The sequence below is a fragment of the Oncorhynchus kisutch genome, unplaced genomic scaffold (assembly GCF_002021735.2).
Source record: "Oncorhynchus kisutch isolate 150728-3 unplaced genomic scaffold, Okis_V2 scaffold4054, whole genome shotgun sequence".
NCBI classification, from domain to species: Eukaryota; Metazoa; Chordata; class Actinopteri; order Salmoniformes; family Salmonidae; genus Oncorhynchus; species Oncorhynchus kisutch.
Window position 1 is genome coordinate 30,752 of NW_022265999.1, and position 12,213 is coordinate 42,964.

Genomic DNA, 12,213 nt, shown 5'->3' on the forward strand with positions numbered 1-12,213 from the left:
ACTCCTTATTACCATACATCCACATTGATCTGTAACTGGGTTACTCCCTGTATAATACCTCCACATTAGATCTGTACTGGTACTTCCCGTATAGACCTCCACAGTGATCTGGTACGGGTACTTCCCCTTGTATATAGCGCCACATTGATCTGTAAACTGGTACTACTCCCTGTATATAGCTCCACATTGATCTGGTACTGGTACGCCCTGTATACTAGCTCCACAATGTGGATTCTGGTACTGGTACTCCCTGTCTATACCTCCACATTGATCTGGTACTGGTACTCCTTGTATATAGCTCCACATTGATCTGGTACTGGTACTCCCTGTATATAGCTCCACATTGATCTGGTACTGGGTACTCCCTGTATATAGCTCCACATTGATCTGGTACTGGTACTCCCTGTATATAGCTCTCCACATTGATCTGGTACTGGTATACTCCTGTATATAGCTCCACATTGATCTGGTACTGGTACTCCCTGTATATGCTCCACATTGATCTGGTACTGGTACTCCTTGTATATAGCTCCACAGTGATTTGGTACTGTACTCCCTGTATATAGCTCCACATTGATCTGGTACTGGTACTTCCTGTATGTACCTCCACACTGATCTGGTACTAGCACTCCCTGTATATACCTCCACACTGATCTGGTACTGGTACTCCCTGATATAGCTCCACATTGATCTGGTATTGGTACTCCCCTGTATATAGCTCCACATTGATCTGGTACTGGTACTCCCTGTATTACCTCCACATTGATCTGGTACTGGTACTCCCTGTATATAATTCCATTTTTGTGTAGTTCATTCCTCTTGATTTGCTGTTTTAAATGTGTTTTACTCTGCATGGTCGGTTGGTTCATAACAAGCATTGCACAACAAAATCTACACTCATTGTATTCAAAGCTCATGTGACAAATACAATGTGATTTTGATTTGATTCTGTTGTGACATTGTTCCACGACCTGACTCAGATCTGAACTAACATGCGGAGGACATGGAAGAGAGAGAGACAGAGAGCTGCAACCTATACTTATGTGTATTTATTTTCCCTTCCCATCTGTACTATTTGCAATTGCGAGAAAGAGAGAAACATGATTTCTGAGGAATCGTAACAGAATGTGAGTCAAAAGAACAAGTGATTAGAAAAACAGCTTAACATAGTTCTTGGCAGAGGGTATTTGTTGCGCAAATGTGAGCCTTAACACAGATAGAGAGAGAGAGAAGATTTCTGAGAAATCATAACAGAAAGTGAGTCCAAAAAAAGAAAGAGAAATTCTGTGGATTGATGAGAAAATGACAGGAACGTTGAGGCTTAAAATAAACTGCTGGGAAGAAATGGGGGGGATCTGGGTCGAGATTTAGTTTTCAACTAATGTCACAAACAGAGGAAGATTAGGTTCAGTTGTTTAATTTAGCTGAGATTATTTTGTTTCTCCCTGCGCTGCTGATGGCTATTTTGGTCCGCTCATACCGGAGTAAAATAAAGGCCCATTGCACTATTGTGAAATACTTAAAAATGTTGTGTTGATTTATCATGAGGTGCTACAACACTCTCAGCACTCCTCCTTCCCTCTACGATGTCTGGCATGCTATAGGCTAGGTTGGAATAGTCTGTATAATGCCAAGGCTACGCAAAGTCACTGCATGTAGCTGGGCAGGGGCAGAAAGACTGCAGTCACACATAGAGAGAGAGAGAGAGAGACAGAGACAGAGAGCTCCCATAGCACTGACGAACGGCAGAGCAAAAGCGACTCTTCATTGCTAACTCCCGCCTGCGTGCAGTCGACGTAACTTTTCCCAAAAAACAACTCCCTTCGTGTGTAGGTTGTGTCCTTTGTCCACAGTTCGGGCTCGTCGCTGGGTTTTTGACGCCTGCTACGTTAGTAGCTGGGACAACCAAACGAGATGGGGGCGAAGTAGGTGGCTCGCCAGATAAGAGTGAAGGTTGGACTGTCTGTACTGCAGTGGCGGTGGGAAGCCTTGGTTGTGGTATGCGGGACTAAGTAGCTAGGAAGCAAGGATACGAGTGAAGAAGGAAAACGCTGAGTTAAGTGTAACGGCATTCTCGCCTGCTGTGAAGTGAATGTTTGAACTTGCAGTGTGTTTTATACACGACTGCTACCTGGTTGCTAGCTAGAAGCTACATTGAACACAGAGAGAGAGAGGGAGAGAGAGAGAGGGAGAAACTTTCCAGCCTGACGCAGAACCGCAGACATGCAGTTGACAGAGATCCTTGGTTCAGGAACCTTCCTGATTCTGCTCCTTGTCTCGTGGTCCGACAGCCGTAAGTAAACAACAAAGCCCACTAAGCTATTTTGGCACTGCGTGGGGATAACATTGTTGTTTAGCTTGCCAGCTAGTTAATTGTTGTTGAATAATGTCATTTGTTTTCTGCTTAGCTGATGCTTTGAAACCTCACGCCCAGGACTTTATGCCAGTAAGTTAGGGGCTGGGTCATTTTAACAACTAAAATGTAGTACGGTAACTCATGGAAAATTCTGTTCTGTGCTTGTGGTTATTTTCAGTTTCCTTGTCCCCGAAGAAGCTAACCAGTTCTTGAGGAGACACAGGAGAGCGAATCACGTTTCGAGGAGACGAAACAAGGGCACCTGGAGCGAGAGTGTGTGGAAGAGAAGTGTAGTAAAGAGGAGGCGAGAGAAGTATTCGAGAATGACCCTGAACAGTGAGTACACTACACACTTGATCGTGTCAAATCAAATGGCACTCATTGCACTTCTTTCCATTGCATATAGACACGGACTAGCTGCGCACAATTGGATTGTCTTGCCGTAATGACTGATCCTATAGCGGACTTGTTTATAACATAGCAATTCGTGTAAAGTGTTCAAGCTCCAAATATAGATATGACTAATTACTGGCAAACCACTCACCAGTCCGATCAATTCATTGCACGGTATTCAACTAGCACATGGGCTATGGGAACATGCCAGATTATGTACATTTGCATACTACTGTAAGGTTTGTGATTATGTAAATGATCCTGCTTCATGCGTGATGGGCTCATACATGGGAGTGATTATGCTAATGAGCGCTGTACTGCTGTGTTTTTGATGGTCCTCGGGGAGGCTGCTTACAGTAAGCGGATGGAAGGTGACTCCTCGGAATTGTTTTTAACAGACAGAGCAACAATGAGCTCACACACAGGTTTTAATCTGACGTGTGCCTGTCACACNTGGTACTGGTACTCCCTGTATATACCTCCACATTGACTGGTACTGGTACTCCCCTGTATATACCTCCACATTGATCTGGTACTGTTACTCCCTGTATATAGCTCCACATTGATCTGGTACTGGTACTCCCTGTATATAGCTCCACATTGATCTGGTACTGGTACTCTCCCTGTATATAGCTCCACATTGAATCTGGTACTGGTACTCCCTGTATATAGCTCCACATTGATCTGGTACTGGTACTCCCTGTATATACCTCCACATTGATCTGGTACTGGTACTCCCTGTATATAGCCTCACATTGATCTGGTACTGGTACTCCCTGTATATAGCTCCACATTGATCTGGTACTGTACTCCTGTATATACCTCCACATTGATCTGGTACTGGTACTCACCTGTCTATACCTCCACATTGATCTGGTACTGGTACTCCCTGTATATACTCCACATTGATCTGGTACTGGTACTCCCTGTATATACCTCCACATTGATCTGGTACTGGTACTCCCTGTATATAGCTCCACATTGATCTGGTACTGGTACTCCCTGTATATAGCTCCACATTGATCTGGTACTGGTACTCCCTGTATATAGCTCCACATTGATCTGGTACTGGTACTCCCTGTCTATACCTCCACATTGATCTGGTACTGGTACTCCTTGTATATAGCTCCACATTGATCTGGTACTGGTACTCCCTGTATATAGCTCCACATTGATCTGGTACTGGTACTCCCTGTATATAGCTCCACATTGATCTGGTACTGGTACTCCCTGTATATAGCTCCACATTGATCTGGTACTGGTACTCCTGTATATAGCTCCACATTGATCTGGTACTGGTACTCCCTGTATATAGCTCCACATTGATCTGGTACTGGTACTCCTTGTATATAGCTCCACAGTGATTTGGTACTGGTACTCCCTGTATATAGCTCCACATTGATCTGGTACTGGTACTTCCTGTATGTACCTCCACACTGATCGGTACTAGCACTCCCTGTATATACCTCCACACTGATCTGGTACTGGTACTCCCCTGTAAATATAGCTCCACATTGATCTGGTATTGGTACATTCCCTGTATATAGCTCCACAATTGTGATCTGGTATCTGGTACTTCGCCTGTATATATACCACACTCCACATCTCGATCCTGCGTACTCCAGGTAACTTCCCGGTATAAATTCCCATTTTTGTGTATTCCATTCCTCTTGAGTTGCTGTTTACTAAATGTGGTTTAATCTTGCTATGGTCAGTTTGGGGTTCATAAACAAGCATTTTCAAACAAAATCTACCACTCATTGTTATTCCAGGCTCATGTGACAAATACAATGTGATTTTGATTTGATTCTGTTGACCATTGTTCACGAACATGACTCAGATCTGAACTAAACATGCGGGAGGAAAATGGAAGAGAGAGAGACAGAGAGCTGCACCTATACTTATGTGTATTTATTTTCCCTTCCCATCTGTACTATTTGCAATTGCGAGAAAGAGAGAAACATGATTTCTGAGGAATCGTAACAGAATGTGAGTCAAAAGAACAAGTGATTAGAAAAACAGCTTAACATAGTTCTTGGCAGAGGGTATTTGTTGCGCAAATGTGAGCCTTAACACAGATAGAGAGAGAGAGAAGATTTCTGAGAATCATAACAGAAAGTGAGTCCAAAAAAAGAAAGAGAAATTCTGTGGATTGATGAGAAAATGACAGGAACGTTGAGGCTTAAAATAAACTGCTGGGAAGAAATGGGGGGGGATCTGGGTCGAGATTTAGTTTTCAACTAATGTCACAAACAGAGGAAGATTAGGTTCAGTTGTTTAATTTAGCTGAGATTATTTTGTTTCTCCCTGCGCTGCTGATGGCTATTTTGGTCCGCTCATACCGGAGTAATAAAGGCCCATTGCACTATTGTGAAATACTTAAAAATGTTGTGTTGATTTATCATGAGGTGCTACAACACTCTCAGCACTCCTCCTTCCCTCTACGATGTCTGGCATGCTATAGGCTAGGTTGGAATAGTCTGTATAATGCCAAGGCTACGCAAAGTCACTGCATGTAGCTGGGCAGGGGGCAGAAAGACTGCAGTCACACATAGAGAGAGAGAGAGAGAGAGACAGAGACAGAGAGCTCCCATAGCACTGACGAACGGCAGAGCAAAAGCGACTCTTCATTGCTAACTCCCGCCTGCGTGCAGTCGACGTAACTTTTCCCCAAAAAAAGCAACTCCCCTTCGGATGTGTAGGTTGTGTCCTTTGTCCACAGTTCGGGCTCGTCGCTGGGTGTATTTGACGCCTGCTACGTTAGTAGCTGGGACAACCAAACGAGATGGGGGCGAAGTAGGTGGCTCGCCAGATAAGAGTGAAGGTTGGACTGTCTGTACTGCAGTGGCGGTGGGAAGCCTTGGTTGTGGTATGCGGGACTAAGTAGCTAGGAAGCAAGGATACGAGTGAAGAAGGAAAACGCTGAGTTAAGTGTAACGGCATTCTCGCCTGCTGTGAAGTGAATGTTTGAACTTGCAGTGTGTTTTATACACGACTGCTACCTGGTTGCTAGCTAGAAGCTACATTGAACACAGAGAGAGAGAGAGAGAGAGGGAGAGAGAGAGAGGGAGAAACTTTCCAGCCTGACGCAGAACCGCAGACATGCAGTTGACAGAGATCCTTGGTTCAGGAACCTTCCTGATTCTGCTCCTTGTCTCGTGGTCCGACAGCCGTAAGTAAACAACAAAGCCCACTAAGCTATTTTTGGCACTGCGTGGGGATAACATTGTTGTTTAGCTTGCCAGCTAGTTAATTGTTGTTGAATAATGTCATTTGTTTTCTGCTTAGCTGATGCTTTGAAACCTCACGCCCAGGACTTTATGCCAGTAAGTTAGGGGCTGGGTCATTTTAACAACTAAAATGTAGTACGGTAACTCATGGGAAATTCTGTTCTGTGCTTGTGGTTATTTTCAGTTTCCTTGTCCCCGGAAGAAGCTAACCAGTTCTTGAGGAGACACAGGAGAGCGAATCACGTTTTCGAGGAGACGAAACAAGGGCACCTGGAGCGAGAGTGTGTGGAAGAGAAGTGTAGTAAAGAGGAGGCGAGAGAAGTATTCGAGAATGACCCTGAAACAGTGAGTACACTACACACTTGATCGTGTCAAATCAAATGGCACTCATTGCACTTCTTTCCATTGCATATAGACACGGACTAGCTGCGCACATTGGATTTGTCTTGCCGTAATGACTGATCCTATAGCGGACTTGTTATAACATAGCAATTCTGTGTAAAGTGTTCAAGCTCCAAAATATAGATATGACTAATTACTGGCAAACCACTCACCAGTCCGATCAATTCATTGCACGGTATTCAACTAGCACATTGGGCTATGGGGAACATGCCAGATTATGTACATTTGCATACTACTGTAAGGTTTGTGATTATGTAAATGATCCTGCTTCATGCGTGATGGGCTCATACATGGGAGTGATTATGCTAATGAGCGCTGTACTGCTGTGTTTTTGATTGGTCCTCGGGGAGGCTGCTTACAGTAAGCGGATGGAAGGTGACTCCTCGGGGGAATGTGTTTTAAACAGACAGAGCAACAATGAGCTCACACACAGGTTTTAATCTGACGTGTGCCTGTCACACAGGGCTCCTATCCCCTCAGGGATATATACATTAGGGTCTAGGTTCTGCCAGCTAGCTTCATGAATGTGTTGAGCAGCCTCCAGTATCCATGCTATTAATAATTCTACATCCCAAACACCTCCCCATTCCCTATACAGTGCACTACTTTTGACCAGGGCCCATAGAGACTTGTAATGGGATCAGAGAGGAGGATGTGTGTGGTACTAGTGGTGGTGTGGGATCAGAGAGGAGGATGTGTGTGGTGGTAAGATCGGGGGGTTTAATGGGATCAGAGAGGAGGATGTGTGGTACTAGTGGTGGTGAGATCAGGGGGGTTTAATGGGATCAGAGAGGAGGATGTGTGGTACTAGTGGTGGTGAGATCGGGGGGGTTTAATGGGATCAGAGAGGATGATGTGTGTGGTACTAGTGGTAGTGAGATCGGGGGGTGTGGGATCAGAGAGGAGGATGTGTGTGGTGTGAGATCGGGGGGTTGTAATGGGATCAAAGAGGAGGATGTGTGTGGTGGTGAGATCGGGGGTTTAATGGGATCAGAGAGGAGGATGTGTGGTACTAGTGGTGGTGATCGGTGGGTTTGATGGGATCAGAGAGGAGGATGTGTGGTGGTGAGTTCGGGGGTTTAATGGGATCAGAGAGGAGGATGTGTGGTACTAGTGGTAGTGAGATCGGGGGGGGGGGGGGTTTAATGGGATCAGAGAGGAGGATGTGTGTGCTACTAGTGGTAGTGAGACCGGGGGGGGGGGGGGGGGTTGTAATGGGATCAGAGAGGAGGATGTGTGGTTGTGAGTTCGGGGGTTTTAATGGGATCAGAGAGGAGGATGTGTGGTACTAGTGGTAGTGAGATCGGGGGGGGGGGTTGTAATGGGATCAGAGAGGAGGATGTGTGTGCTACTAGTGGTAGTGAGATCGGGGGGGGGGTTGTAATGGGATCAGAGAGGAGGATGTGTGGTACTAGTGGTGGTGAGATCGGGGGGTTGTATCGTGACAGGACTGCAGCCTCATTCACAGATCCATTATTCATTCTAAACGTGCCTATCTCTGACTCTGCAGTTCTCTCACAACGCTGCAGTTCCCTGGCTCTGCAGAGGGAGTGTTCCTGGTTACCATACCCCTAACCTAGTCTCCCTAGCAACGAAATCTTCAATTGCATCCTTAGTCTCTCTCTCTGCAGCAGTTGGGAAGTTTCTGCCTGTTCCCCCTCCCTCTGTCTCTCTCTCTAAAAGGAGATTAGATGGAGAAGGATAATGATGTTTTAGAAGTGTCTCAGTAGAACTACACACAGGAGTCTCTTATCCTTCCATTTCATGTACTGTTCTTCATCTTTCTCTGTCTGTGCAGCAGAACTCTCTGGAGAAACATGTCATTGTCCCATCAAGTCTTGTTCTAATTTTAAGTTTCCCCAGTTACCTCCATGTACTGTACTGCAGGAAGGCAGGTAGGAAGGTAGGCAGGTAGGAAGGTAGGCAGGAAGGAAGGCGGGAAGGAAGGAAGGCGGGTGGGCAGGTAGGAGGGCAGGTAGGAAGGCAGGCAGGAAGGCGGGCAGGTAGGATGGTAGGAAGGCAGGTAGGGAGGATGGTAGGCAGGTAGGGAGGATGGTAGGCAGGCAGGCAGGTAGGTAGGCAGGATGGTAGGCAGGTAGGATGGTAGGTAGGATGGTAGGCAGGATGGTAGGCAGGATGGTAGGAAGGCAGGTAGGCAGGAAGGCAGGTAGGTAGGATGGTAGGAAGGCAGGTAGGTAGGATGGTAGGCAGGTAGGAAGGCAGGTAGGGAGGCAGGTAGGTAGGATGGTAGGAAGGAAGGTAGGTAGGATAGTAGGCAGGCAGGAAGGCAGGTAGGCAGGCAGGTAGGTAGGATGGTAGGCAGGCAGGCAGGTAGGATGGTAGGAAGGCAGGTAGGTAGGAAGGCAGGTAGGGAGGATGGTAGGCAGGAAGGCAGGAAGGCAGGTAGGTAGGATGGTAGGAAGGCAGGTAGGTAGGAAGGCAGGCAGGTAGGAAGGTAGGATGGCAGGTAGGATGGTAGGTAGGATGGTAGGATGGTAGGATGGTAGACAGGTAGGATGGTTGGTAGGATGGTAGGAAGGTAGGATGGCAGGTTGGTAGGATGGTAGGCAGGTAGTATGCTAGGTAGGATGGTAGGAAGGCAGGTTGGTAGGATGGTAGGTAGGAAGGCAGGCAGGTAGGATGGCAGGCAGGATGGCAGGCAGCTCGGTCCCAGAACTGTTTGTGCTCTAGCTAACTCCATTGCTGTCATAGTGAAACCCAACACATGCTAACGAGGAGTTTATCATAATAGCACAAACAGACTGGCACTCGGGCTATTCTGCAGGAGAGAGAGTTGTAGAACGTTCCCAGGAAGCCCTGGAGGGGCTACTAGTCTGTGGTGCCACACCCTGTTAACATGAGATGACATGATGCATATCTATCATCAGACACATTTAGTCTCAATCTGTCATGTTTGACCTCATAGACTGTTTTCAAACATCACTAACAGCCTCTCTCCTTCTGTTCTCTCTCCTTCTGTTCTCTCTCCTTCAGGACTACTTCTTTCCAAAGTACTTAGGTAAGTTTGGTTCCTGTTCCCAACCTCTTCAGCGTTGGGTGAGATTGTTATTACATGATTAGGATATTAGCATCTGTTGTATAGTGTTTAACTATCTTCTTGCTGTCTCGTCTCTGTGCCCTGTCTCGCTCTCTCTGTGCCCTGTCCGCTCTCTCTGTGCCCTGTCTCGCTCTCTCTGTGCCCTGTCTCGCTCTCTCTGTGCCCTGTCTCGCTCTCTCTGTGCCCTGTCTCGCTCTCTCTGTGCCCTGTCTCGCTCTCTCTGTGCCCTGTCTCGCTCTCTCTGTGCCCTGTCTCGCTCTCTCTGTGCCCTGTCTCGCTCTCTCTGTGCCCTGTCTCGCTCTCTCTCGTGCCCTGTCTCGCTCTCTCTGTGCCCTGTCTCGCTCTCTCTGTGCCCTGTCTCGCTCTCTCTGTGCCCTGTCTCGCTCTCTCTGTGCCCTGTCTCGCTCGCTCTCTGCCCTGTCTCTCTCGCCTCTCTTCTGCCCTGTCTCTCTTCGCTCTCTCTTGCCCTGTCTCTCGCTCTCTCTGTGCCCGTGTCTCTCGCTCTCTCTGTGCCCTGTCTCTCGCTCTCTCTGTGCCCTGTCTCTCGCTCTCTCTGTGCCCTGTCTCTCGCTCTCTCTGTGCCTGTCTCTCGCTCTCTCTGTGCCCTGTCTCTCGCTCTCTCTGTGCCCTGTCTCTCGCTCTCCTCTGTGCCCTGTCTCTCGCTCTCTCTGTGCCCTGTCTCTCTCTTCTCTGGCCCTGTCTCTCTCTTCTGTGCCCCTGTCTCTCTCTCTCTGTGCCCCGTCCTCTCTCTCTGTGCCCCGTCTCTCTCTCTCTGTGCCCCGTCTCTCTCTCTCTGTGCCCCGTCTCGCTCTCTCTGTGCCCCGTCTCGCTCTCTCTGTGCCCGTCTCGCTCTCTCTGTGCCCCGTCTCGCTCTCTCTCTGCCCCGTCTCGCTCTCTCTGTGCCCCGTCTCGCTCTCTCTCTGCCCCGTCTCGCTCTCTCTCTGCCCCGTCTCGCTCTCTCTGCCCTGTCTCTCTGATTAGCGTGCATGGAGAAGTTTGGGGACACGGACAAGAAGAACAAGACCTGATCACCTGTGTTCACAGTGAGTTCCTCGTCTGTCTGTCCTCCTGACTAGGGCTGCAGACAGACAAACTGACGCATGTACAGTAGATATGAGCATGTAGCTCCTCTCTCTACTCTACTTTTATTTCACACCTCTTTCTACCATACTCTCATTCAACCTCTCTCCTCTCCCATTCCCTCTTTCTCTCGCCCTCTTTCTCCCTCTCTCGCCCCCTCTCTCTTTCCCTCTCTCTCGCTCGCCCTCTTTCTCCCCTCTCGCCCTCTCTCTTTCCCCCTCTCTCTCTCTCGCCCTCTCTCTTTCCCTCTCTCTCTCTCGCCCTCTCTCTTTCCCCCTCTCTCTCTCGCCCTCTCTCTTTCCCCCTCTCTCTCTCGCCCTCTCTCTTTCCCCTCTCTCTCTCGCCCTCTCTCTTTCCCCCTCTCTCTCTCGCCCTCTCTTTCCCCCTCTCTCTCTCGCCCTCTCTTTCCCCCTCTCTCTCTCGCCCTCTCTTTCCCCTCTCTCTCTCTCGCCCTCTCTCTCGCCCTCTCTCTTTCCCCCTCTCATTCTCTCTCTCTCTCCTCATTCCCTCTCTGTGTGGTTTATAAATGTTGTGTATGAGGAGCAGTGAGCACACAGTTCCTTCTGTTGGGCAGGGCAGGCTGCACTGCACCACCTCACTACTGCAGAACACTGAGAGAAAGTTATCTGATTTAAGGTGAAGATAAGAGGAGGGATGTCTCTTCATGTCTATGGGTCAGTGTCTACTGGGCGTCAGCCAGCATGACGCGGTGAAAACTGCTGCTGTGGCTTTGGGAGGGAGGGAGAGGGAGAGGGAGAGAGAGAGAGAGGGAGAGGGAGAGAGAGAGAGAGGGAGAGAGAGAGGGAGGGAGAGAGGGAGAGAGAGGGAGAGGGAGGGATGCGTGTGGAACTCTGCAGGTGTGTGACACACCTCCTTTCAGCATCACGCACTCCGTGACTGCAGATCTGAGATTAGTGACGTGAGCAAGCTGTGACGCCAGTGAGAGTGGGGGGGGTGAAGTATTCTGGAGTATTCTGCTGCATCAGGGCTGCTGAGTCCAGGAATGAGTGGGCCTGCCCATCCTGTCTGCTGATTGGTTGTTGGAACTCTAGTCAGAGTCAGCCAGGGAGTTGATATGACTCAGCCGTGCGTCCAGGACAGAGAGATTGTCGTCGTCGTCCCCCCCCCCCCCCCCCCCGTCAGCACACAGTCAGCAGTAATGGAAGGAGAAAGAACTGCAGGAACTACTAGTTTATATATATATATACACTCCAGGATGGATAGATAGAGACGGGGGGGAGAGAGTGAGAGACGGGGGGGAGAGAGTGAGAGACGGGGGGGAGAGAGTGAGAGACGGGGGGGAGAGAGTGAGAGACGGGGGGGGGGGGGGGAGTGAGAGACGGGGGGGAGAGAGTGAGAGACGGGGGGGAGAGAGTGAGAGACGGGGGGGAGAGAGTGAGAGACGGAGTGAGAGACGGGGGGGAGAGAGTGAGAGACGGGGGGGAGAGAGTGAGAGACGGGGGGGAGAGAGTGAGAGACGGGGGGGGGGGAGTGAGAGACGGGGGGGGGGGGAGAGTGAGAGACGGGAGGGGGAGAGAGTGAGAGACGGGAGGGGGTGAGAGTGAGAGACGGGGAGGGGGTGAGAGTGAGAGACGGGGGGGAGATGAGGGGGGAGACAGGAGACGGGAGAGAGCAGGAGGGGGAGAGAGGGAGACAGTGGGGGGGGAGAGAGAGACGGGGGACCGGGGGGGGGG

At 49.2% G+C, this 12,213-nt stretch overlaps 1 protein-coding gene across 1 annotated transcript in view; it reads left to right on the top strand.

The window, feature by feature from the left end:
* The first annotated feature begins 5,282 nt into the window (after positions 1 to 5,282).
* LOC116373443 (growth arrest-specific protein 6-like) overlaps positions 5,283 to 12,213 on the top strand; it is a 26,869-nt gene continuing 19,938 nt past the window's right edge. The window contains 5 exon segments of the mRNA XM_031822056.1: positions 5,283 to 5,921; positions 6,164 to 6,324; positions 9,376 to 9,400; positions 10,421 to 10,453; positions 10,456 to 10,482. Coding sequence (XP_031677916.1) covers positions 5,852 to 5,921; positions 6,164 to 6,324; positions 9,376 to 9,400; positions 10,421 to 10,453; positions 10,456 to 10,482 — 316 coding nt within the window. The 5' untranslated portion in view covers positions 5,283 to 5,851.